The sequence below is a fragment of the Glycine soja genome, chromosome 17, assembly GCF_004193775.1.
Source record: "Glycine soja cultivar W05 chromosome 17, ASM419377v2, whole genome shotgun sequence".
NCBI lineage: Eukaryota > Viridiplantae > Streptophyta > Magnoliopsida > Fabales > Fabaceae > Glycine > Glycine soja.
Window position 1 is genome coordinate 13,325,182 of NC_041018.1, and position 26,829 is coordinate 13,352,010.

Sequence of the window (26,829 nt, forward strand, 5' to 3'; positions counted from 1 at the left end):
GTGTTGGTCTGATTAGCAGAGTCATGGATAGGCCTAGAGTATCACATCTCAATGCAGCAAAACGAATATTGAGATATGTGAAAGGAACAATTGGTTATGGAATTTTGATGCCCATTAACCATAGTGAAAATACAAGAAATCTATATGGCTATACAGATGCTGATTGGTGTGGAGACAAAAGTGATAGGAAGAGCACTGCTGGGTTTGTTTTTCTAATTGATTCAGCACCAATTTCTTGGAGCTCGAAGAAGGAATCTGTGGTTGCACTTTCATCGTGCGAGGCTGAATACATTGTTGCTACAATGGGAGCTTGTCAAGCAGTGTGGCTTGATACTTTGATGCAGGAACTGAAGATCAAAGAAGAAGGTCCAGTTGAGCTATATGTAGATAACAAATCTGCAATCAAGTTAGCCAAACATCCAATTGCACATGGAAGATCAAAGCACATTGAAACCAAATTTCATTTCATAAGAGACCAAGTTGCGAAGGGGAAATTCAAGTTGAAGTTCTGCAGATCAAAAGATCAGCTTGCAGATATATTTACCAAGTCCTTGAAATTTGAAACCTTCAAGAAACAGAGAAGCATGCTGAATATTGTTGATAGCAGGAAACTAGCTTAAGGGGGTGTGTTAAAATTCAATAGAAAAAATAAGCTAGTTATTGATTGATATAGAGTTTTGCCACGTGTAATAAGTACTCTCTTATATGCTGAACCACTTGGAGTATCAGTTGTGTGCAAACAGAAATAAAAATTAGTTGTAACTGTTTTCCCCTTTCTCTCTCTTGTTCTTGGAAAAGTATGTGCATGTATGTGCGTGATTCTTTTTTCTTTGATGAATTCATACTCCAACAAAAAAAACATCACACTTCATAAAGCACACCGTTTCATGTAACATCTCAATTACATACGACGCACTTATATAAGGATATAGAGATCGTTCTCCTAGAATCACACTAATAAATAGTCTCTTCCTTGACATTAGTGAGTTGCTTTAGGATTGAGAAGAAGGAAAAAAGTGGAAAAATTCTATTGAGACAAAGATAACAAAGACTTGAATTATTTGCTTAAGAGGGGTGTAAAATCCGTATCTTTTTAAAGCTTCCATGGTATAATTCTTTTATGAACGTTTTTCTTTTACTGTGTTCTTGATATAAAGAAATCAAGATTAATGATGTTTTAGTGTTGCTCCCTTTAATGAAGAGTGTTACATTTTAGACACTAAATTAATAACTTATCACACATGTTTGATTATAATATGAATTGTTTCTCACTCCCTCTGACCCCCCTAATTCTCAAAACGGCTAAACGCCACCATCTCTCACCCAAAATCACTTTGATACTCACTTACACTTTTTATTCATTTTCCCTAAATCTAATTAAATTTAATTTATAAATTTATTCAATTATTCACGTTCACATTACCGTGATCTCACTGACTTACTCTTTTTTTATTCATTTTTCCTAAATTTAATTATTTCTTGCTCCCACTAAGAAACATTTTTAGATACGTCAATAATTGTAGGTGTCAAAAGTCAAATGTATTTTTGTAAAAAAACAAATCATTTTAATAGCAATTCGAAGATTGACTAGAGTGAGCATCTTTTTTGTGTTTTGAGTAACAAATGTTACCATATGGGTAACTATGTTAAGGTTGCTTCAACCTTTAATTTTTGTTGCAGATAAGCATGCAGATCTAGCTACTAGGAATTCGAGTTAGATTATTACTCAAAAATTGGGTACATGTAGCGCCTTTACTGATTTTATATTGTATAATTAAAAAGCCTTCAACATTGCCGAATGGAAAGAATAATGCTTCTTGTTCAGAGAGCAGAACTTTTTTTTCCATACAAAATTATTAAATTATTTTATTGTTTTTCCTTGTGTCGTTAAAAGTCCACAGAATGAGATGAAGATTAAGATTACAGAATTGGATGAGACTGTATCTATTTGAGGGCCACAATTTCCTCTTTAGAGAAGAGAGAATTGCATTATGGACTTTGCTTTGTAGCTCTTCCTATTGATTGTAGTGCTGCCAATGACACCCTTCTTCATTTGTGCACTTGAAATTTCAACTTCTATAAAACATTTTGAGCTAACATGGCATAAGTAAACTTTATGGGAAGAGCAGTGAAGTACAAATAATTTGGACTTGCATTTTGCCAATAATATTATTGACTTCATATTGTCATTGTAATTTGTGAGTATACTGATACTCTCCTCTATATGTTGTTTGATTCCGTTGCTTTTATCATTTTTATTTTCCCAGGCTTCACAAGATGAAGTTGCAATGGAGAAAGAAATGTTGGCAAATGAATTCAAATGCTTTCTGAAACAATTGAAAAGTTAGAGATGATCGAGATCGATAACAGGTACAAGTTCAAGCTTTGACTGGAGATCAGAAAATTACAAAGAATATACGAGGAAATCATGTGCATAGTTGGATACCTTAACGATTAAAACAAATGATCTTGATTGAGGTTTGTTGCATTGCTTTGTCTCTCCCGGTTGGTTATTTTGATCCTTTCAGTTATTCATGCATTTGCAGTCCGCAATGTCAAGGTATTTTGGTTCTCCACAACCGCAATTGTGATTACATAAGCCTTGTTTTCCAGCAATTGTTTACAATATAAAGGTTTTCTAGCTCACCGCAATACAACTGCAACGATTTATAAAAGTTAGTATCTTTCTTTATAGGAGACATGTTCTCAAAGGGACCAAATAAATATGCTACAACAACAAGGTTATTGGATTTTTTGGACTCTCTTCGTATGTGGAGTAAAGACCTAAATGAAAAGGTTTATTTTGTCTCATTTATTTGAGTAGAGAGAGTCAGATTAGACAGAGACTCATTTGAGAGGAAAAAATTACAAAACATTGAGAGAGAAAGAAAAGGAGAAATTATTGTGATTTTTGTATACCTATGAGAGAGCGTTTTGCAGATTTCACCTACGGATTCCTTCACCGTTAGATTAGGGTGATTTTTGGATAGTGAGTTCTAAACACGTGACACTTCAAGTTGTACGGTTGGATCGTCAAAAAGATATTTTAAGAGAGAGATAAATGTTTTACATTCTTTGCTCTATGTTTTGGGTTTCATCTTCTTGTCTATATTGTACCAATTGGAGATTTGTTTTGATTTGGCTGTTCGTAGCATGTTTCAATGTACTTGTTGGAGACTCTCTTGTATTTTTATTGATTATACTTAAGTTATTTCTTTGGTCTGGACGACTCGTGGTTTTTACCCTTGTATTGAGGGGGTTTTCACATTAAACAAATTGTGTCTCTGATTTTTCTTAATTTCTATTTTGCACTCTATATTTTATTGGTGGTCTTCACAGGTTCTTGCAAGTTGGAAGAATTTATTTTCACTGCCTATTACTCTATTATTGAGTTTGTTATTATGTTGGCATGCTTGTTTTCCCATCAGAGTGGTATCAGAGCTCTTTGGTTAAGGGGTTATTTTTCTACTTGCTTGAACGATGAAGGCACATATGAAGACGATATCATTGAGTGGAGCAAACTATCACTTTTGGAAGGGCAAGATGAAGGACTTTCTATTTGTGAAGAATATGCATCTTCCAGTCTTTGACACACAGAAGCCAGATTCTATGTCTGATGAAAAATGGGGTTTTGAACACGAACGTGTATATGCTTTTATTAAACACTCTGTAGATAAACCCATTTATAATCTTATTTCTCCTAAGACACATGCGGGAACTATGTGGCAAACTCTTGAGTCCTTGTAGGTTTCTAAATCAAGGAGCAACAAATTGTACCTGTTGAAGAACATTGTTGAATTGAAGTACAAGGATGGAACTCTATTTACTCAGCACTTCAATGAATTTAAGGGACACTGTGATTAGTTGTCAGCCGCAGGTATCAACTTTGATGATGATGTGTTGTGATTGTTTTTATTAATAACTTCACCTGATTCGTGGGAGACATTTCGGGTTTCCATGATTAGTGTTGCCCCCAATGGTATTGTTCCTTTGCAAATGGCAAAGACTAGTGCTCTTGATGAAGAGATGAGAAGGAATGTGTAAGGGACTTCTTTTCAGTCAGAGGTGCTTATTACTGAAAATAGAGGGAGAAGCCAGAAGAAGATGATCAAGGGTAATAGAGACGAGAGTAAGAGCAAGTCTAGGTCTCGGTACAAGAATGTTGAGTGCCATTATTGTCACAAAAATGGCATATCCAGAGGAATTGTTTTCTATGGAAGAAGGAGAGTAAAGACAAGAAGAGTAAGCAAAAAGAGAAGGATCATGATGATGGTCGTGTGACCACTACTACTAGTGATGATCTTGTTATTCTTCATGACCTAAATTCGATTAATCTTGTATCTGATGAAATCAAATGGATAATTGATAGTGGTGCTACACTGCATGTTACAGCCAGGAAGGAGTTCTTCACATCTTACACTCCATGTGATTTTGGAGTCTTAAAGATGGGTAATGATGGTGTGTCCAAGGTGATTGGTGTTGGTGATATTTGTTTGCAAACCAACATGGGAATGCAATTGCTACTTAGAGGAGTGAAACATGCTCCACTTGTACGCTTTAATTTGATCTCTGTGCAAGTACTTGATGATGTTGGTTATGATAACCACTTTGGTTCTAAAAAGTGGAAACTCACCAAGGGTAACTTGGTTGTGGCCAAGAGGGAGCAATTTCAAAGTTGTATTGGACGAAAGCTTTGGTTGCTAGAGACAATGTGAATGTTATGGATATGGAGGCATCTTTGTGGCACCGAAGGCTTACTCATATCAGTGAGAAGGGGTTGAATTGTTTAGCCAAGAAGGATATGCTTTTAGGATTAAAGAATGCAGATTTAGAGAAATGTTCTCATTGCATGGTTGGTAAGCAAACCAAAGTATCCTTCAAGAAGCATCATTCCTCCAGAAAATCTGAGTTGCTTGAATTGGTACATTCAGATTCCATAGACAATTGTTCTAAACATCTTCATTTCAATCCCCATACAATCAAGCTTTGAGTTAACTTGAGCCTTCCACATTGTCTTATCTTCCTCTCTTTCAAATTGTCTTCTTTGTTCCATGGAAAATGTCCCAAGTGAATCATCAACTCCAAGTGCTTCAATCAATTGATCAACCCAAATAAAGTACCCACAATATCCAACTTCATCCTGAAAAGCCCCAAATAGAAACCCTAAATCAAAACCCCCAATGTGAAATCAAAACCCTAAATCAATAAATGTGAAATAGACATACCTTATTAATTGAACAAGTGAAAAACGCCATTCCTCTGTTAATATTTGTTCCAGCAACACGCCTAACAGCCCTTCTACCACAACCACAAAAAAGAACAACTTGTGATGAAACTCTTGTTCGAGATGATGATGCATTGCTCTTCTGCGACATTGTTGATAGTAAGAGAGAACGAAATGGTGCGATTTTTGAGGTATATTGAGATGATTAGAAGTGCAAATATGGAGGAGGAGGAGAAGAGGGCATAGGTTCTGTTTAAGGGTTATGTTAAAGAAGAAGAAGAAGAGGATATATGAGGGTTTTTTACTTTCGTTTTGATCCCTCATTTCATTAAAATAAACGAAATTAGAAATAAAAAATTCAGATAATCATGTCTGTGTGACACTTAACGAGCCACATCAGCGATAACTGACGGCGTTAACTACTCCATTCACGGCAGGGACTAACGTGACTAACAGATTACACTTTCAGGGACTATTTTACAATTTATCTCGATTCAGGGACCAAATTGACAGCGAGTTACACTTTCAGGGACCAAAATGACTATTTACCCTAAATATTTAAATAGTATTTGTTGATTTTTGCTAATAGTAGTTACTAGTTAGTGCATCTTGGTTGATTCTGCTATTTTGTTCTTATTTTCCTAACTACAACTAAAACCATTATTATTTTCATCTCGTTAGACAGCTGATTTTTCTGCTTTAGAAATAAGAACAGTGTTCGGAGATCAGAAAAGAATTATACGTGAACTCCAGGAACGAGTGGCAGAGAAAGAATCCCAAGTAATTGAAGGGGAGAAGTTAAGCAAAAAATTGCTAGCCTGATAGGAGCCTAATACTTATAAAATACGCAAAGAGTACTTTCTATTGGCTACGGGGACTTTGTTTTAATGCAACAAAATTTCGTGAGTGTAGCAAAATCAAAATTGTGTAAACTGTTCTGTTTATTTTCAGTTTTTCTTTTTGGCAACTGTGACGATATTTTAACAAAAACACTATCTATCCTTGAAGTTAAGCTTATATTTTTCTTATTCTTTTTTCCCTATTTAAATACACGTTGTTGAAAGCTATTTTAACAACTGTGACATGAAGGTGCTTGAATGAATTTCAGATGACCACTATTGTTCATTTTCCAACTAAATTTAATTCAGAATAAGACGCATTGACGCGTTTGATTCCATTAGAAAAATGTTCCATTACATAAGAATACAATGTGTCCCTCTTGTTCCAGGTCTGTAGGAAGCACAATGTGTAATGAACATTTATCATGAAGTCACCTAATGTTTCCGTTAGCATTCCTCATTATTGTTTCCGTTTACAAGTTAGATAACGTATCTATTGAACCTAAGGCTGAGATTTCGTGACTGCGTTGGATGATAATTGACTAAGGGTAATTGGTCTTGCTATTTAAATTATAAGAGTGAAAAAACTACACTGAAAGTAGTCTGATAATACTCACACGTGGATGGATACTAATTAATGACAATCTTTATAGTATTATGGATGGTTCCAGTGAATTGATTTTTATCAATGATTAGAAGCAGCCATTAAAGAGAAGTACGCAAATGGTAGGCTCTAGTTTAAAGGTTTCATTTAGGAATCGTTTGGCCTACCAGAACAACGGGATAGAACTAATTTTAAGATACTCAATACAAGATACGATACTACCAATCCCATTTCATGAACGAAGACAATTGTGTTTTAATGATGATCAAATTTTACTAATTTTCTTAGAACGGGGCCTAATTCATTCCTTTACTACCGACTTACATGCTTTGATTTTGTGAACATCTCACCTGATCCATCTTCAGCTGGAGAGTCACTTTGTTGTCTTCGTTCTGCCGCTTTAGTTGCGGCTAGAAGAGAGGCAGCACTCATAATCCATAACCAAAATAATTGGCAATTGTAATGCTTTGGACGTGAAAAACTTTATGCTAAAATAACAAGAGAGAAAGGAAAAATAATGAAAACTAGAAAGTAAAATGATTTTATATATTTTTTTCTTTTTTAATGAAAAAGTCCAAAAAATAGGACAAATAGTCATTTTTGTTTCTGAATATATTGAGCGCTAACAATTCGTTTCAAAAATTGAAAATAACAAGTGTGATAAATTCATCTATCCATTAACTTTTGTCCATTATCATTAATGAAATAGTCTATTGTGACAACTAAGATAGTGAGAAAATCAAGTTGGGTCTCATTTTTTTTTAAAGATTAACTTAATGATTGTGTATTTTTTTTAGTTTCATATTTTGCATAAAATATTGTCATATTAAAACTTTTAGAACAATAAATCGCTTATGTTTATTATTATGTTTGTTTTAACTTATATTGATTTTTCTATTTTTTAAGTGTTTTTTGTAATGTTATGTTTGTAACGATTAAATAAGAGGAAGATAGAGATTAAATTATATCTTAACTAAATAATTATTTTTATTTCTGAACTTGTACAACTGTGACAAATTTGTCTTTGAATGCAGAGCGTTGACAAATTCGTCCATTAATGTCAATGTCTCAAATAAGCTCTTAAAAGTGATGAATAAATTAGTCATAGATTTTTACTTTTGGGGCTAAAATTTAAATTTTTACCTTTCAAACATGAATTTGTCAATCTTACATATTCAAAAACCAAAAATAATTATTTAAAAAAAATGTACATAAATTAATAAATATATTTCTCCTTTAATAAAGGAAAAATGATAAATCCTCCGAGACAAAGAGACCGAAATAACTGCCGAATTCAAAAGCTTACACTCACTTTAACTTTTTTTAAAAAGAATTAATTCCAAATTTATCCCTTGTTTCACATCTCTCTTTCTCTCTCTCCTTTTTTATTTTCTTTCTTTAGATCGATGTCATCTCTTTCTAAATTTTCAGTGAAAGACCCTTATTCATGGATGAATCTCTTGGGATTGTTGTGACTTGTGAGCAAAGAAATAAAGAATCTCACCCACAAAAAGTTTACTTTCGTTCACAATCTCAAATAAAAAATTGGTTGTTGTTGAGATAGCATTTGAGAAGACCACACTTCTTTGTATTGTTTAAGAGAATCACAAAGTGACGACATGGTTTGAACTCAGAGTTTGGGAACTTTGGCTATCATTTCGTCGTTACCAACCCGAGGCACGAAGGTTCTGGAGTTCGTCATTAAAATGTTTATGTCATCTAAGTGGAAAGCTTGGATGTTATATGCTCTTTGTATAGTTTTGGGTTTATGCCATCTAATCAATGTTCTTTACTTGCCAAGATCCACCAGCTATTGTAACTTTTCTAATAATCCAATGTTGACACTTCAACTGAATAGGTACAAATCACTAAGAATGCCAAATACAAATTCAATTAATATATAAAACCAAAGTCTGTTAGAGTACACAAATGTCACTTTCTACATTTGTAGGCTTTGAATCCCCCAGTTTTTGAAGTGTTCATCCTGAAATGTCGATGGGGGTGGGTGGAAAGGTGGGATCTTTTGGAGGGAAAGGATGGTGGGTGATTGTATTGTTAAAATTCGTTGGACCCAAGGAGAAGAAGCTATGTGCAAGGGAGTTGCGGAGGGAAGTGAAGATCATGTATTTAGTTGTGAAGAGAGAAACTGAGAAAAGGAAGAGAACAAGCGAAGTGAGAAGAGAAAAAAATGAGAAACAAGTAAGAAATATGAAGAGAAGAAGAGCCGTTTGATAGAAGCCAAATAAGATGAAATTGAAAAGAAATATTTAAGTTAGTCATTTTTTAGGTGAAAAAAATATTATTACTAAAAATACTATTTTGTTCTTATATTTGATATTTTTTTAATTGGTTAAATTATAAATTTAATCTTCTTTGTTTGTTTCAGAATTTGTTCCCTTGTCACCATTAAAAAACTGTCTTTCCATGTGGCGGTGTCTACGTTGATTGTCAAAAACCGATGTAATGATGATTTTTATAAAATCGTCTCTGATGTTAACCTTTCATAAAAACCATCTTTGATCCCAAAGGTCTTTTTTAATTATTTTATTTATTTTCTCTTTCATTAATTCACAACAACAACGTGATGAACCTAAAGCTAAAAAGCTTCGAGAAATGGGATGCTCCTGAGGAGAATGGCAGAGAAGGACGCAGAGGAAGATTGGAGTTCTTTTCGGAGAAAGAAAACCAAGAAACACAACAACCACACCCTGGAGAAGGGAACACTCCAGAGAAGAACCCTCACTGTGTTACCGTGGTGTTGCCAGAGAAGGATGCAGGGGGCGTCAATTTCTTTTGCCGTTGTGGTGTTGTCAGAAAAGAAGCCCGTCGAGGCCGCGCGACACAGAGTGGAGAAGACCATGAAGTGGTAACCTCTCTCTATTTCCCCCCTTTTCACTTCTACTTAGGGTTAGGTCTCTCTCTCTCTCTTCAATTCTTTAGGTTTTTCTTTATGTTTCTTCCTTTTCATTCAATTTTTAGGGGTTGTGTAACTGTAATTGCAGAAAATTGTTGCAGAAAATTGGTTCACGATGGGCAGAAAAAAAACATGATGAACCTGTTGAATCGCGTCGATTAAGGTCATTTTCGTTTCGTGCTTTCACTTTTGAACTCCTTTCAATTTTCCTTTGGTTTTTCGTAAATCAAGTTTGCTTTTTTACTTCCTAAATCAATTTACGTGTAACACAGATTTCCGTTACATGGATATACATCTCAAATTGCAAATAACGAGATTCCATAGTTATATGATTTTATTAATTTACTTTTTATTTTATTTAAATCTACGTGTTTTTTTTAATTAATCTGAAGCTAAGTGCAAGGTGGAATAAAGGCTAGTTTGAAACTTTAATACATATAGCCCTTTCATCAATAAGCTCTCTTTTATGTATTATGAAAAAAATTTACAGCTATGTATAATGAAATATTTTAGAGCAGCAGTGTTATATATATTTTCAAAATAAGTTCGTGTTACCTTGAGTGCATTGAACAATTAATACGAAGTTGTTCTAAAATAATAAGGGATCTTGAGTTTAAATTATAGATATGTTTTTTTTATAAGCCAAAAGTAATATTATAGATAATAAGAGTAATGGAATACAAGAGTTACACCACAAATGGCCAAAAAATATATAAGGAATGCTCCCATCAGTGGACAACCCGGATAGCAAAACAATAGGAAATAAAAAAGAAAGGTATGGCTTGCTTCTGCAGTCTTTTCCAATGACACTTTTTCAGGTATGGCTTGCTTCTGCAGTCTGCACACTTTGAGTTGTGCTAAAATTTTGGGGAGAATGAATTTGATCTACTCACAAGAAATTTGCATATGTATATGATGTTAGTGATGTCATGATATTCACAATTTTGTAAATTGATCTTCTGTAGCCTCGTACTGTTCGGCTGAATCACCATAGTTTGAAGCTTCTAAAATATTGGACATGGCAGTTTGTTGTTGTCCGTCCAGTATGTTCTGTTCTGATGATTGCATTACAGCTATGCGGGCTGTATCCAACTTGGTTGAGCTGGGCATTCACCATCGTTCTCTACATATCTGTGTCGTTTGCCTTGTATTCTCTGGTGGTCTTTTACCATGTGTTTGCTAAAGAACTGGCACCACACAAACCTCTAGCTAAATTCTTGTGCATCAAAGGAATTGTTTTCTTCTGCTTTTGGCAGGTAAGCTCATACAGAAAAAAAAAAACCTATTTTTACATATAGAATCAATACAAATAATTGGACTAGCTGATGGTTCTCAACCATTTTTCCTTTGTTTTTATTTTTTATTTTTTTCATAATGTTTATACTTATTTATTTTGGTGTAGCCAACAAGACAATAAACTCAATGTAGGAAATTTCAACCTGAAAAAGCAGAGAGGATCATATAATGCTTTGGGGGTTCATGCCAAGGACATACGTCAGGAGAAGACAAAGCAGAATTTTGAAATGGCACAAGAGAGCATAAGACAGGTACGTCCACACTAGACAGTGAGGTCAAGAGAAATCTGCAGAGTGAAATTTCCTACATTATGATCCTCTCTGCTTTCCCACACCAACTGAGTTCCTAAAATGTTACTTGTCTCCATTTTAATATTGTGCAGCTCATTTAAGGTGTATAGAAATTATCCATTAAACTTTTCTAAAATATATTGTTCACCTAGGAGTATTAGCAACATTATCTCTAACACACATTTTATTATTATTTAAAATTTATTAAAAACTAAAAAAATTAGAAGAAACACTCATTAAATAAGTTAGATTTTTTTTTATTTTTAATAAATTTTAATCAGTAATAGAGTCTGTATTCAAAAAATGATATTTAAGAGTGTATTGTTAATATTTCTAATTGATTATTTGAATTAAAGTTCATAATACATCACCTCAATTTAGGAATTAAATCTAGAAGCTATAAACATAAAGTATATGGAATATATATACTTGGAGTAACAGGTACTCTAGCATATGGTTACATTGGAATTTTATAAAGTGGCAGTAGTGAATACTGAATAGTCTTTACAAACATAACACAAAAGGATGTCTGAAGCAACTTGCTATTTGTGCAGATGCGAGAACTCTTAGGAGAGCTAGTCATGGTTGAGGGTGAGATAGCGAGACTTAAATCCCAAATAAGCCAACTCCAAGATGGTTTGAAACGTGAACAAGAAGTCACCATGGAATCAAAGCCTAAAACGTGGAATCAAGGGAATTTGACCAATTCTAACAATCACTTATAAACTTCACCGGTTCCAAATCCTAGTCCTATTTGCAGAATTTTTCAAGAAAGGATGGCATTTGAAACCAAGGCGTTGCATTTCATAAGCAAAGCTATAAAGGGCGATTATAATCTCAATGACTTCAGTTATAATGATAAAGCAGGGTTTTTTAAAACTTCTGTCGAACAGAAAGAAAGTAAGTTCCAAGATGTGAAATTTCAAGAAAAACTTCCTAGAAAAAATGGGATAGTGAAGCCTCCTTCACCTATGCGTGACCCCCGCCATCCATCACCCAAGGTATGCATGCCCATTTTCCCATTCATGCATGTAGCTTTATTTTCCTTAGCCAAAATATGTTTTGGCCACATTACCATAGTGTGGATAAATTTTGTATGGTTCGGGATCATCATGTTATCTGTCTATAATTTTGGTTTTAAGATTTTGAACGTCAAACATGATCAATTTTTTTAATTTATGAGTTAACTGTGTGTCACATAAAAATCAATCAAGACCATAAATATGCAATAGTTCCTTAATCATATAATAATTTCTCCGGTGACACCAAAGTAAAAAGGGAAACAAATCTCTTGATGCTCCTCGTAAAGATCAACTTGTGTCTTTCAAAATAAAATCCATCAAATAAAAACAATCAAAATTTATTCCATTTTGGTCGGCTCGGCTACTTGAATCAATAAACATCATGTATATTATCACCGCACCACCACTAGGCCGACCGTAGTGGGTCAAACATCATTTGAATTCTATCGTTACTTCATAAAGTAATATTAAAATTTAAAGCTTGGAAGAGATATTGTTGACAACAGTGTGTGAATTTGCTAATTACTATTTTCAGTTGCGGGAGCGCAATCCAGAGATTTACTTGGATCTCCCAACCAGATCACTTTGGATCCACTTCTGTCAGAAGAGAATGATCTCAAGTGGCAGCCCAACAAGCTATCTGAGAGCATCATGAAGTGTTTGAATTTCATATAAGTGAGACTTAGGCATATTCACCTCCAGCTCTATGGATCCCAAGTTCATCTCAAGTCCATCCTCTATACCATTACTAAGGAAGTTAAGGTATGGCATGGATGATGTGTATATTTACGAGAAAAACCAACATTGACAACTTTGTAAGTTCTACTAGACAATGAAGTGGCACAAGGACTAGTGAAAATAATTCAAAGTAACATTTTTGTTTCTTGTGGTCTACAGGATCTTGATGAGCAATCTTCAAACTGTTGACTTGAAAAGCCTTACAAACCAACAGAAATTAGCATTCTGGATCAATGTGTACAACGCTTGTATCATGCATGTATAGTTGAAATTTCCCTTTTTTCTTTCTTTATTATCTTTGTAGTAACATCAGATTAAGTGTTGTTTAGGAATTTGATTCATGACCAAATCTGATGAATGAGAATTCTAGGACATGGATCAGGACAATGATTAATGTATTGTTTGTTTCAGGGATTTATCCAATATGGAGTGCCATCTACCCCAGAAAAACTACTTGCATTGATGAACAAGGTACATTAAAAATCTTGATATGGATTTTACTTATCATGTGTGTGGCCTCTTGGATTCTCCCCTGATTTGGTGACAAGTGCCATAATTAAAAAGAAAAGAAAATTATAATATGATTTTTTTAGAATTTAATTTTTCTAATTTATGAAAAGATAAATAAAACAATTTGTTTTTGAGGTTCTTTGTGTTACAAAAATTATCTAATTAATTTATTGATCACATCTCTCTTTGAATTTGTTGTCCTTCCCTTTTTCTGGGTTGAACATTTTATCTGCTTCATCGAACAACGATTGCACAATCAAAACAATTAAGTCTGCAAAAATGCAAGAAAAATCGTCACTAGCTTAACTTAATAATTATGAAGTTGCTTCAAAGACATTGGTCGGGCTATACCCATGCTATATTATTATTGATGTGGACCACAACAGTGTTTGAAATAATGTTAAAATTATCTACAAGACTATAATCAATGTTGATAGTTATGTCTTTTTTTAATGATACATGGTGCATGATTACATGACTTGACTGTTTTCCTATGTTAATGTAATGCAGATATATTCTAAAATGATTGGAAATGTTATGATAGATGCCCGATCAACTGGAAAATATTACCATTGTAAGTACATAAATTTGAGAAACTCTTCAGATCTATATAGCAATTAAAGACTGAAGACCAATGCTTAATGTACCACCTTGGACATTGATTGTTGTTACTATTCTCTACTTTATTGCTTCTCTCTTCTTACAACATGAACTGGTTCACTTTTTAAACATTTTGCACTTTAAAACCACTGCTATCATCCATTCTTATTGTTTGAGGTCAACAATAATCGTTTGATTTCTTTCCCCTAATTTTTTGTATAACTTTGAAATAAAAACAAAATGTTGGGATATTCCTCTAAACTGCCATATCTTCTCACACAGATGTGCCAGCACCTGTTATGGGAACAGGACCATAGGTCAGTACTAATTACACAGATTTAGAATTGAATCTGCTGCTATTTGTTTAAGATTATATATACTTTTTATGTTACTGTCAATTTATATTTGACTTAAATACATGATTGCAAATCCCCAGACATTGTAATGTCTTCAATTCCTACTGATAAAAAAAAATACATGTTGATATGATTTTTGAAATTCAATATTATCTTACATACATGCATGAAGTTTAGAAATTCTATTGTATTGTTGAATGATCCAACTATATATATATATTGATGTTTCCCAGCTGGCACATATGGTTGATGTGTCATCCGGTATGCATGTTGAAACAGCTTATGACATGCTATTTTTAGTATTAGTATACAAGGCAGTATATACCATTGTTAAAAGCTCAAACAGCTGATGACATGCTATTTTTAGTATTAGTATGCAATTTTGTATATAGTTAGCTACTACAAATTGTTATTTAATTATAAGTTATGCAAATTCTTATTTAATTTTGTATATAGCTTGTTTGTCTCAATGACAAATTGTTATTTAATTATAAGTTATGCAAATTTACTATAGCTAGCTACTACAAATGTAAATGAGACATGGTTGATTGCTGAAATGTTTTGGTAATTTGCATATGTTGTTACGGGCTGAATTCCACGAACCAAAAAAATAAAAACCACACATTCTACATCGGTTTTTTGACAACCGATGTAGATCCCTCATAATACTAAGACAACCACACAAAACAACCGATGTAGAATTAACTCATTGTGGGCAACATTCTACATCGGTTGACTGAAAACCGATGTAGATTTGCCACCATTCAATGTAGAATATGCATCATTCTAAGGCGGCTTTGACACGAGGCCCGCCTTTCTACATCGGTCCACCAACCTTTGTTGTAGGTGGTGAGTTTTTAACGACTCCGGCTACAACAACGAGTCATAACCGATGTTGAAACTGCCAAATAACCGATGTAGAAAACGTAATTTGTAGTAGTGTATAATTTAGTTTACGAATTTAGTCCTCCAATTTTTTGCAAGCTCGTTATTTCAGTCCTCAATCCCAAAATTGAACGTTGCGTGTTAATTGATTACCTTGACCGTCACATGTCACGTTTTTATTGGACGTTGGTTGCCACATGTTGCGATTTTATTGAAGGTTGACGTTAATTAGGTGCACAAAATTAATGTGCATTAAAAGCACGACACTTGGCGGTTAACGTCCAATAAAAGTGTGACACATGGCAATCAAGATAAACATCCCATTTTGGGGTTGAAAACTGAAATAACGGGATTGCAAAAAAAAAGTAGGGGACTAAATTCTTGAATTAAATTATAGGGAAACAAAAATCGAATACTGAGACAAATAAGAAGAATAAATTTGCAATTTAGCCATTCTAATTTTATGATTGGTTTATCATCAATAAAGGGAAGTTTGAACCATTAAAAAAAGTATGTGTTGGTTTTTCATCAATAATATTCTGCGTTAGCTTATCTAATGAATCTTGGGAGGACATTTATCCTTTTCCTTGTTTATTATTATTAATTATAAATAAATAACTTGTATCTTGAGCCATCTTTCATTTATTTTTCTTTTCAAGATATTTTATGTGGGATAAATAATCATTTTTGTCTCTAAATATGTAGAACGCTGACAAATTTATTGTCGAAAGATGAAAATTCAAATTTTAGTTTCTAAAAGTAAAAAGTATATGACAAATTCATTCATCCGTTAACTTTCGTCGTTTGTTAACGTTAATGATGAAAGAGCTTACGAGACACAGAGAAACAAAAATATCACAAAAATGATTGTTAACATGACTGTTGAATAAATTAGACAGAAAATGTCAGTAAGTTTGTGTTGGACCAAAATGCTAGTAAGTTTTCATTAGACTAATTTATCAGATCTCAAATTTTGTTTCATTGAAGGGTAAAGATGTAATTTAATTCTTCATCCCCCCGCCCTCTTTTTTTTTTATCATTTCTTGTATAATATTACCATAAACACTTTAAAAAAATAGAGAAACAAATATAAATTACAACAAATATAATAATAAATATACTATTGATTAATAAATACTTACAATTTTTGTCTAACTTGTAAAAAATGAAAAATTAAGTTAATCTTTACAAAAAAATAAAACCCAACATTATGATTATTAATCAATATTATACTTATTATTATATTTGTTCTCACTTATATGTTTGTGTTTCTATTTTTTTAAGTACTTATTGTAATGTTATACTTGCAATCATAAATAAAGGAAGGAATAAATAAAGAAATGAAAGATTAAGATTAAATTATATTTTATACTAAAACAAAATTTGAGGTGAAACAAATTAGTGCAATGAAAATTTATTGACATTTTAGTCCCATGAAAACTTACTAATATTTTGGTCCAATCTATTCAAGAGTCATGTTGACAATTATTTTTGTGATATTTTCGTCCTTTTGTGTCTCGTAAGCTCTTTCATTAATGGTAAAGGAAGAAAGTGAACATATGAATAAATTTGTCACACTTTTTTAGTTTCAAAGATTAAAATTTGAATTTTCATTTTTCGATAATGAATTTAGCAGTGCTTTACATGATAAAAATGAATATTTTTCCTATTTATGTGATCCATTCATTGTGCAAGTGTTTCCTCTAACCAGAGTACTATGACTATCAGACAATAAAAAAAATGTTGACAACAAATCAAGTGCGGTGAAGAACAAAGAAAGAAATAGTTAGGACGCGATGGAGCGAACAAGAAGGGTTACTTCGGTAAAATGTCGCAATTTCGTTGCTCGTCCTCGCCTATTAGAGAGGAAGTTCAACGGCGTAGATCCCACATAATTTTTTTATGCTTTTGCGCATCTTTGCATTTCATTGCTCTTCTTCGCTCCTTCTTTGTGGTACCAAATGACTCTGTAAGCTTTCTTCAGATTCTCTTTCAATTGAAAGATGGATATAACTGGGAAGAGAAAACATTTTTCAAAAATTAAATTAATTAATATTTCAAAATTTTAAAAACTTGACAGGTGTCAACTTTATGTAATTCGATGGATTAGTTAGCTAATTTTGTTCGGGAGATATAGCTGATCTCTTAATATAAAAAAGTAAAACAGACAAAAAGTATTGATATTTTAGAGGTTTTTTTTATTAAATTAAAGGTGTTTATTAGTCCGGACCGATAAACTTTCAAACTAAACTGATTAAATTGATTTAGATTTTTTCTTTTCAAATTCGAGTTCAACTTGAATCAAATCAATTAGTATCATGAAAATTGATTTGAATGTTGGATTGAAAATTTTTAAATTTAAATCAATTCAAATCAAACCATATATATATATATATATATATATATATATATATATATATATATATATTAATTTTTATTATTTTTAAATGTCAGAATTACTTATATTTTTATGTTATGTATTTTTTTTACATTTTATAGTCATCACACACTCCAAATGACACCCAAGGCAGTGAATGGGATTTGCAACCAGCGGAAGAAATGTGGTAGAGGATTTGGACGTCGGTCAGAGTTGGAATGAATGAGAATGGATCTAAGTTCTAACCTATTATTATTATTAAGTTAATTGTTTATTTCTTATTTACAGAGGTTCATTAGGTTGTCTAATCTTTTTTTTCCCGAAGATTTCGATGAAGAAATCAAATGATCAAACCAGACTTAAAGATCCTATGTTTAATGACTTCGAAGTTCATGTCAGAAAGGAAAACGCCATGGTTTATTGACAGAAGGTAGTGAAATAATTGGAGAGTTTTATGAAATTTCAATTTGTGGTTGATTGACTTTAATATACCGGGGCTGTGATTGTTTCCTTATTAGAAATAGGTTTAATGAAAAAGTTAAATCCCTTGATGACTTCTTTTATATATATATATATATATTCGCATAAATTGACCGGCAAACAATTTCAATTATTTTTCATTAATTTGTATTTTATTCTTGTCTCTAAAAGAAATTAATTTTAATATATTGTCTTTTAATTTATTTGTAGTATTTGCTTCTTGATTTATGTCAAATTATATTATCAAAAGCTGCTCATTTTATTCAATTATGTAATTTTGAAGGCCAAAATGAATTTGCAAATTCAAGTAATAAGCATTATGATGTTTCCTTTGATACCAACATCGGAATGCTTGATTGGGATTTTTTTTCGTGATGTTGCCTTTAATCATAGTTCAAGGTTAATTTTTTATTTTTCTTTATATTACCAAGAGTTTTACAAGATGCAATGAGTAGTGGTATAGGTATTATGAACCAGTTTTAGTAACACACAACAAATGTAGTTCACAAGATTGAGTTATATTATGCATTGGAGATACAAGTATTCACGATCCAATCCAAACCGAATTAAATTGTATGAATTGAATTGCAAAGTCGATAAGTGAATTAATCGAGACTTGAATTAATTGAAAATAAAAAAATTGCAAATTTTAATTGGATTGGATCAATTTTCATTTCACCTAGAGAGAACTAATCCAATCCAAATCGAATAGAAGTGTTTTGCACATGTAGTACAAATATTGACTTGAAATTACCCTTTTGTCTTACTAAAATGTTATTTTTCTATTACATCCTTTACCCTAGTATAATTTTCACTATTTGAGAGTGACAAACCCTCCATCACTTCCTATCTTCCTCTTACATATCCTCTCTTCCAAACCCTTTTTCCTTTTCTCATAGACTCAAAGAAACCCTTAAGTCCTTATTATTTCGCCTTGTCGTTGACCTCATGAAGACGCCAACTAGTCACGACATTGCCAAGTGCCAACCTCGCGTAGGAGTCGCACCGTCGCCAACCTCATGCAACAGTCGTGTTGCCGCCGACCTCGCACACTAGCTACACCTTCATGGTGTCGTGCACCAATTGCACCTTTGTCATGTCGCGCACCAGTCACAACCTGTACCCTCTTGGCCTCTCTTATCCTTAAACTTGCACACTAGTTGTTGTTGTCGAACACCCTCGTTGGTGGTTCTATTCAGTATCGTGTGAGCCGCTTTACCATAAATGTATGAGGTAACGATTTAAGCATATTGATAACCGCTAATTATGAGTATATTTTTGGGTTAAATTATATATAAATTTATAATTTTTCTCTCTCAATCCTTCATTTTGAGCAAATAATTATTAAAGTAACATCGTTTAAGTTTCTGTGCAGAAAATATTAAAAGTGATGAATTTATGATACTTAGTGAGTAAAATAAAGCAAAAAAAAAAAGCATGATAATTCTGGAAAGCAGGGATAATTCAGGAAAATAGGCTAATTAAGGAAAGGAAAGCTAAATAAGGAAAACAGACTAATTCAGGAAAGTACTCTTGATGTAATTTCTCTTCCTATCTATTTATGAATACTACATTTGCAATTTACTGAGAAAGTATTCAGGAAAGTATTCAGGAAATGTTATTTTCTAATAGAACTGAGAAAGGATATCTAAATAAAGTCTTTCTTAAGGATAAGTTGATATTTGTTTAGCCTGTTATACATATCTATTTTTAATGCAATTTACTATTTTAATTCTATAAAGGAATTTGAGAGAAAAAATAAATAAATTAGGCTATTTCATGCGAGGGGCCAAAGTTAGAGTATATTAATAAATGCAGGTGTAAATTGGAATAATTATAAATAAAAAAAAATCATTAACATTACATCAATGAGTAACTCTGATAAGATAAGTTTTCATAATTCTCATCTTTTGAATTTAACTTCTATTATAATTGACTATTCTTTTCCTCTCTCTTTTTAATTAATTAACTTAAATTCTTGTTTAATTTCTCTTTTTGTTTGATTTAATTTTCTACCAATTTAAATCATTCTTTTTTCATAACCTTTTCAAATCAATTTTCTTTAACCTCTTTTATTAATAAAATATTCATCTACTTAAGTACAAACAAAATTCCTATGCATTCGATACTCGGACTTCCGTTTTAATTTTATTACTTGGAACGAATTTGTGCACTTGTCAATCCATCAACATATATTTGATGTAATTTTTATTTGAGATCACCATTTAATAAAATTTTAATTTGCTTGTTTTTTTAATGCAAACTGAAAATATTGAAATAGAGACTGAAATACTTGAAGCTAATGGGAAAGAGACCACTCCAAACAAGGCACAAAGCCCAAGAATAACAACAAGAGGAAGGGTGATGAGACTATAAGTGAAGAAGATGATGGAGGTAAGAGGAAACCCACCAAACCTAGATCTTGGTTATGGGATCATTTTTCTAAAGTAGTTTGTACTAAGTAACAATCCCCTAGAACTAAATGTAAATGGTGTTTTGCAAAAGTTATGCATGTGATACACATAAAAATGGAACAAGTAATTTGAAGAATCACTTGTTGAAAAAGTGCATAAAATTTCCAAAATGTACTAATTCTAGCCAAACAGTTCTCAGTTTCCAATAATTATAAAAAGAAGACAGGGAAGGGTTTGGTCATACTTTTACTGTTGTTGCATTTGATATTGAAGCATGCAGACAAGCTTTTGCTAGGATGATTATTGTAGATGAGTTGCCATTCAAGTTTGTGGAGGGGGAGGGTTTTCGGTATTTTATAAGTATTTTTGCAACCTAAGTTCTCAATTCTGGAAGGATTATTATGGCTTTTGATTGTTGGGATCTTTATTCCAATGAAAAGAATAAGCTGGAAAAAAAATACTTAGTGCTAAAAATCAAACAATTTTTCTAACTATTGATTGGTGGAGTTCTATGCAAAATTTGAACTATCTATGTCTCACTACACATTTCATTGATAGTGAATGGAAATTACATAAAAGGATACTGAATTTTTGACAGATCAAGAATCATAAGGTGAAACTATTGGTAGGAAAATTGAGAAGTGTCTTTGAAGTTGGGGAATCTCTAGAGTTTTCACCGTTACAGTTGATAATGCAAGTTTCAGTGATGTTGCTCTTTCTTACTTGAAAGTTAGAATGGAGGATTGAAATGCTCATCCTTTGAAAGGTGAATATTTGCATGTTAGATGTTGTGCTCATATTTTACATCTTATTATTAGTGATGGATTAAAAGAGACACATGATTCAGTTACTAGGATTAGAAATGTTGTCAGATTTGTGCATTCTTCACCTAGTTGTATGGATAGGTTCAGAACTTTCATAAAGGATTGTAGGATACAAGACAACTGCACTGTACAATTAGATGTCCCCACTAGATGGAACTCCACTTACCTTATGCTTGAAACTGCTTTAAAATTTCATAGGGCATTTAAAAGGCTGGGAGAGCGAGACACAAAATTTGCAATGATGCAGGGTGGTATCCCATTGAGTAAGGATTGGGATAATGCAAGGGTGTTTGTGAGATTTCTGAAAACATTTCTTGGAAGTCACTAAGTGTCAGGTTCTTTGTTATTCTCAATATTTTCATGAATATTGCATGATAATCAATACTTTGAAAGAGTTTGGCAAAAAGTGCATATCCTTTTATTGTGAGCATGGCTGAAAGAATGAAAGCTAACCATGATAAATATCGGGGGAGCATTAAAACACCAACATGATGATTTTTATTGTTGTTGTACTTGATCCTCAGCACAAGCTTCAAGTTGTGGAAATCTGCTTTCGAAAGCTTTATATCAAGGAAGACGTTGAGTGTTTAAGATTTAAAGAGAATAAAACTTTCCACAAAATGTTTAATAGTTATAAGGATTTTCATGGAGCTGTTGAATCTGAATCTACACAAGCTTCTCATGACATTGAACTTCTGATGTAGAAGTAATTGATAATTCATTTGCAATGGAGTTTGAGAAAGACATGAATATGAGTCAGAGTATGAATAAGAATGAGGTGGATTTGCATCTCATGGAGACAAGTGAGAAGGCAACTCCGAGTTTTGATATCTTGAATTGGTGGAAGGTAAATTCTACTAAATATCCTACTCTTGCAGAAATAGCCAAGGATGTATTGGCCATGCCATTGTCAACAGTTGCATCACAATCTGCATTTAGCATTGGGGTAGAGTTCTTAATACTTACAGGAGTTTCTTGACTCCAAAGACAGTTGAGGCTTCAATTTGTGCACAAAATTGGTTCCGCTCCACTCCATTAACAACTGATATTGAAGACCTTGTGGGAGAACTTGAAAAGATAGAGCTAGGTACTTGACTTTTAATTCTGTTTTTATCCTCTACTGAGCACTTTATTTATTCATATTAATTATGTTTTTACCCTGTATTGACATGCTTTTAATTCAAATATTTTAAAACTAAATTCAAATGCACAACCCATTGAAGATGATTCTAGTGCTAAGTCAGATTGATTTTGGTTCTGCCAGCTGGTACATTCTTACCTTGCCTTCATTTTTTTTGGATGTTGGTATATTTGGAATAATTACTACCTTTATTTTGGATATTTTATTTGCTGGTTTTGCTTGTATATGTTGCTAATTCTGCACTTAAATTTGCATTGCCTTCATTAATTTCTTTGCTTGCTATTAGACAAGCTTTTGTATAAATATCGTTTGTTGGTCTTGCCTTTCTTTGTTGTTATGCTTGTTGTTTATTTGAGCTATTAAATTTTGTATGGCTGGACATGAATGCTTGTTGGACCTTTCTTTTTTGTGTATGGAAGCATGAAGTAGTCGGACACTTCTTACTTTAGAAGATGGAAGATACCAAGAATGCTACCAGATTTATTAAGAATGCTACTTCCTATTTTATTATGAATTCCACTTGTTATGTATTTTGAATCATGCTACTTATTTTGTACTTTTTTGGGATTTTAAGAAAATTTGAACCTTGTTGTTAGCATTATCATTGAACTATGAACTAGTGTTGTCAACTTATTATTGTTTTTAAATCTACATTCTATATGATTTAGTTAGTATAGTGATATATTTAAAAGTGTGATTATTGATTTAAAGTGTTTTAAAAAACCAAAAATCGAATTGAATCCATAATGGATTTGACTTTAAATGCAAACCCATCAGATAAAGAAATAATAAAACTAAAATAATTGAATCGAATAATTTTTCCCTTAAAACCAAATCAATCGAATTAGTGAACACCTCTAATTGCTAAGTTTGGATGCAATGGATTCACAATTCTAAAATATTACACAAGTGCATACAAAGATATTAGTTTTGGTATAATGTAAGTGTAAAGTGAAAAAATATGTACTTGACATCTTACTTATCTTGAGGGTCATTGTTTTATGAACTTAATAATAATAGTAATTAAAAAAAATATAAAATTTGATTTGTTGTCTGTAACAATTATGTGTATATACAATGTGTTTTTTTACTCTCTTGTTTGAATATAATATTATGACTATTTATATTTAAATTTCATTTAATGATATATTATGTTAAATATTTAATATTATTACAAAATAAATATTAAAAAAATTAAGCATGCATCACACAGTAACCTAACTAATTAAACATATTACAGTTTGATCATATTCAAAATCATTTCTCATTAATCTTCCCATGAAATCAAACACTTTTTTTTTTTTGTTTAACTAGTTTATTTGAAATCCAATTAAAAAAAAGAATTTAAAAAGTCGAAGCAAAGGAATAAAAAAAATTAGACGTTAACCGCCCGTTGGCAGAGTTGGACATGAGTGGAGGGGTGCCTCGTGGACCCCGGGAAAGGTGCACAAACAAAACAAGTTCAAAATTTGAACGGTAAATAAAGGGCCCCACCGCTGGCAAAAAAAAAAAAACTAAAAACCAATAATTAACCACAATTAAACCCTCACACCCTCCCGCTTCCATAAATAAACGAAAAAAAAGCGAATCCAGCCACAGCACAGCACTCTTTGCAACACAACAAAAAAAGACAACACAGAGAGAAGCGTCTTAATAAACGCTCTTCTCTGAAAAACCTGATTTCTTCTCTTCTTCTCTTCTCTTTCGTTTCGATCTTCGATCTCTGAAAATGAGAGAGTGCATTTCAATCCACATCGGTCAGGCCGGTATTCAGGTCGGAAACGCCTGCTGGGAGCTCTACTGCCTCGAACACGGCATTCAGGTCTATTTTCTCAACCCTAAATCTCTGTAAAAAAATTTAGCCTGCATTTTTCCCGATTTGATTTGTTCGCGTTTTTGAGATGTTAAATCTGGATCTGTTTACGCTGTTAGTTCTCTTTCTGCATCTGAACCGTTTCTTCGCGACTTTTTTGTCGTATGTGCGTATTGTTTGTGTTTCGTTCTGTATTGCTTCGGTGATTTACCGATCTGTGTGTGCTTTATGTTTTACGTGAACTTTTCTTTCGTTTTTGTTCCGATTGGTTCTCAGATTTACACGCTATGTATTTTGCGAACTTTTGGATCTGGTTCTCTGTTGTTCGAGTGATTTGTAATATAGATTTGATGATGATGCCTTCTTTGTTGAATATATTTAGTTTACAATTTTGTTCATGTTTATCGTTGTATTTCAAATGGACGAAAAACCTAGATGCATTTCTCTAAGTGTTTTTTGTGTTGTTTTCCAACTGGAATTTGAGTTTTGTCTTAATAATTTATGTTTATTATGCTGATATTGAGATGAAACTCGAGTTTTAATTGAAAAATACACCAAAAATGCCTTGGGAATCTCAGATTTGTTCATTTCGGATCTGTGTTAATTGTTATGGTCTATGGATATGAATGCGGCCAGGATTTGACTCTGGTAGTACTTTCTGGAGGAAAACCACCTAGTTTCGTCATTCAAATTATTATTATTATATCTTGGTTTGGAAATCTTAATGTATTCTGGTTGAGGAAAACTAGTAAAACTTTTTCAATATATTTTGATAATGGATAAATTCTAATGTGAGCTATGTTGTATGTGTTGTTTCAGCCTGATGGGCAGATGCCAAGTGATAAGACTGTTGGTGGAGGTGATGATGCTTTCAACACCTTCTTCAGTGAAACTGGGGCTGGAAAGCACGTGCCTCGTGCGATTTTTGTAGATCTCGAGCCTACTGTGATTGATGAAGTTAGGACTGGGACATACCGCCAACTATTTCATCCTGAGCAGCTCATTAGCGGAAAGGAGGATGCTGCAAACAACTTTGCCCGTGGCCACTATACCAGTAATGTTCCTTTCATTTCATTGCTTCAAGTATAATAACTGCATTTGCAATTTTACTGTGCTGAATTGGATATCAAATTCTAACAAGGGTGTTTTTGGTTCAGTTGGAAAGGAGATTGTTGAACTTTGCTTGGATCGCATCAGAAAGCTTGCTGACAACTGCACTGGTCTCCAAGGTTTTCTGGTTTTCAATGCTGTGGGTGGGGGCACTGGCTCTGGTCTTGGTTCCCTTTTGCTGGAACGTCTTTCAGTGGACTATGGCAAGAAGTCCAAGCTTGGTTTCACTGTCTATCCTTCACCCCAAGTTTCAACCTCTGTTGTTGAGCCTTACAACAGTGTCCTCTCCACTCATTCCCTTCTTGAGCACACTGATGTGGCTGTCCTGCTCGACAACGAAGCCATTTATGACATCTGCAGACGTTCACTTGACATTGAGAGGCCAACCTACACCAACCTTAATCGTTTAGTTTCTCAGGTATTGTTATTGTCTGAATTAGAAATAACTAGTGCTTGTGTTGAGCTATATATGCCCTTTGATTAACTGTCTGTTGGTTATATTCAGGTGATTTCCTCACTGACCGCTTCCCTGAGGTTTGATGGTGCCTTGAACGTTGATGTTAATGAATTCCAGACCAACCTTGTGCCATACCCCAGGATTCACTTCATGCTTTCATCTTATGCTCCCGTGATTTCAGCTGAGAAGGCTCACCATGAGCAGTTATCAGTTGGTGAAATCACAAACAGCGCATTCGAGCCATCATCTATGATGGCCAAGTGTGATCCTCGCCATGGAAAATACATGGCTTGCTGTCTCATGTACCGGGGTGATGTTGTGCCTAAAGATGTTAATGCAGCTGTGGGAATTATCAAGACCAAGCGCACTATTCAATTTGTTGACTGGTGCCCCACTGGTTTCAAGTGTGGAATCAATTACCAGCCTCCAACTGTTGTTCCTGGCGGTGATCTTGCCAAGGTTCAGAGGGCTGTGTGCATGATCTCCAATTCCACCAGTGTTGTTGAGGTCTTCTCTCGCATCGACCACAAATTTGACCTCATGTATGCCAAGAGGGCTTTTGTTCATTGGTATGTTGGTGAGGGTATGGAAGAGGGAGAGTTCTCTGAGGCTCGTGAAGATCTTGCTGCCCTGGAGAAAGATTATGAGGAAGTCGGTGCAGAGGCAACTGAAGAAGATGGTGATGAAGGAGAAGATTATTGATTAGAAGTTTGCACTGTTATGTTACTTTGTCTGTGTTGTTTTTTTTTTCCTCGTGCTCTGTGTATGGTAGTTCTTTTCGTGGAACTTGCCTTGTTCCGGTACTTTTGGAGCTTTATGTGAAGTTGTGAACATTTATTCGAAATTGCTTGGTAAACTTTTAGAGTTTTAAATGGATTTGGAAACGATTTTTTCATATCTCTGAAATTTTCGTGCTATTGCTTTCCCTGGAATAA

General features: G+C 33.3%; 1 protein-coding gene and 1 long non-coding RNA gene across 9 annotated transcripts; both read left to right on the forward strand.

Moving 5' to 3' along the window:
- The first annotated feature begins 9,079 nt into the window (after positions 1-9,079).
- On the forward strand, positions 9,080-15,010 carry LOC114393804. Of its 8 annotated transcripts, XR_003662602.1 has the most exons (10): positions 9,082-9,533; positions 9,670-9,744; positions 10,547-10,837; positions 10,984-11,128; positions 11,722-12,168; positions 12,725-12,951; positions 13,087-13,186; positions 13,339-13,398; positions 13,948-14,011; positions 14,320-15,010. It is a non-coding gene; the product is annotated as an uncharacterized LOC114393804 (long non-coding RNA). The 8 variants fall into 8 exon arrangements; XR_003662604.1 differs by having other exon boundaries at positions 9,080-9,533; positions 12,725-13,004; positions 13,948-15,010; XR_003662605.1 differs by having other exon boundaries at positions 11,010-11,128; positions 13,948-15,010.
- Positions 15,011-24,074: 9,064 nt separating this feature from the next.
- On the forward strand, positions 24,075-26,791 carry LOC114393800 (tubulin alpha-3 chain-like). The gene is made up of 4 exons (XM_028355255.1): positions 24,075-24,336; positions 25,147-25,381; positions 25,485-25,855; positions 25,943-26,791. Exons 1-4 carry the CDS (start codon positions 24,244-24,246, stop codon positions 26,594-26,596), a joined length of 1,353 nt encoding a protein of 450 aa, XP_028211056.1. The 5' UTR covers positions 24,075-24,243; the 3' UTR covers positions 26,597-26,791.
- The last annotated feature ends 38 nt before the right edge of the window (positions 26,792-26,829 follow it).

Excerpts from the sequence above, each read along its gene's own strand:
- LOC114393800 (XM_028355255.1), top strand. The coding sequence starts at position 24,244 with ATGAGAGAGTGCATTTCAATCCACATCGGTCAGGCCGGTATTCAGGTC. Across the intron at positions 24,337-25,146 it reads GCCTCGAACACGGCATTCAG|CCTGATGGGCAGATGCCAAG; the intron begins GTCTATTTTCTC and ends GTGTTGTTTCAG. Across the intron at positions 25,856-25,942 it reads TTAATCGTTTAGTTTCTCAG|GTGATTTCCTCACTGACCGC; the intron begins GTATTGTTATTG and ends GGTTATATTCAG.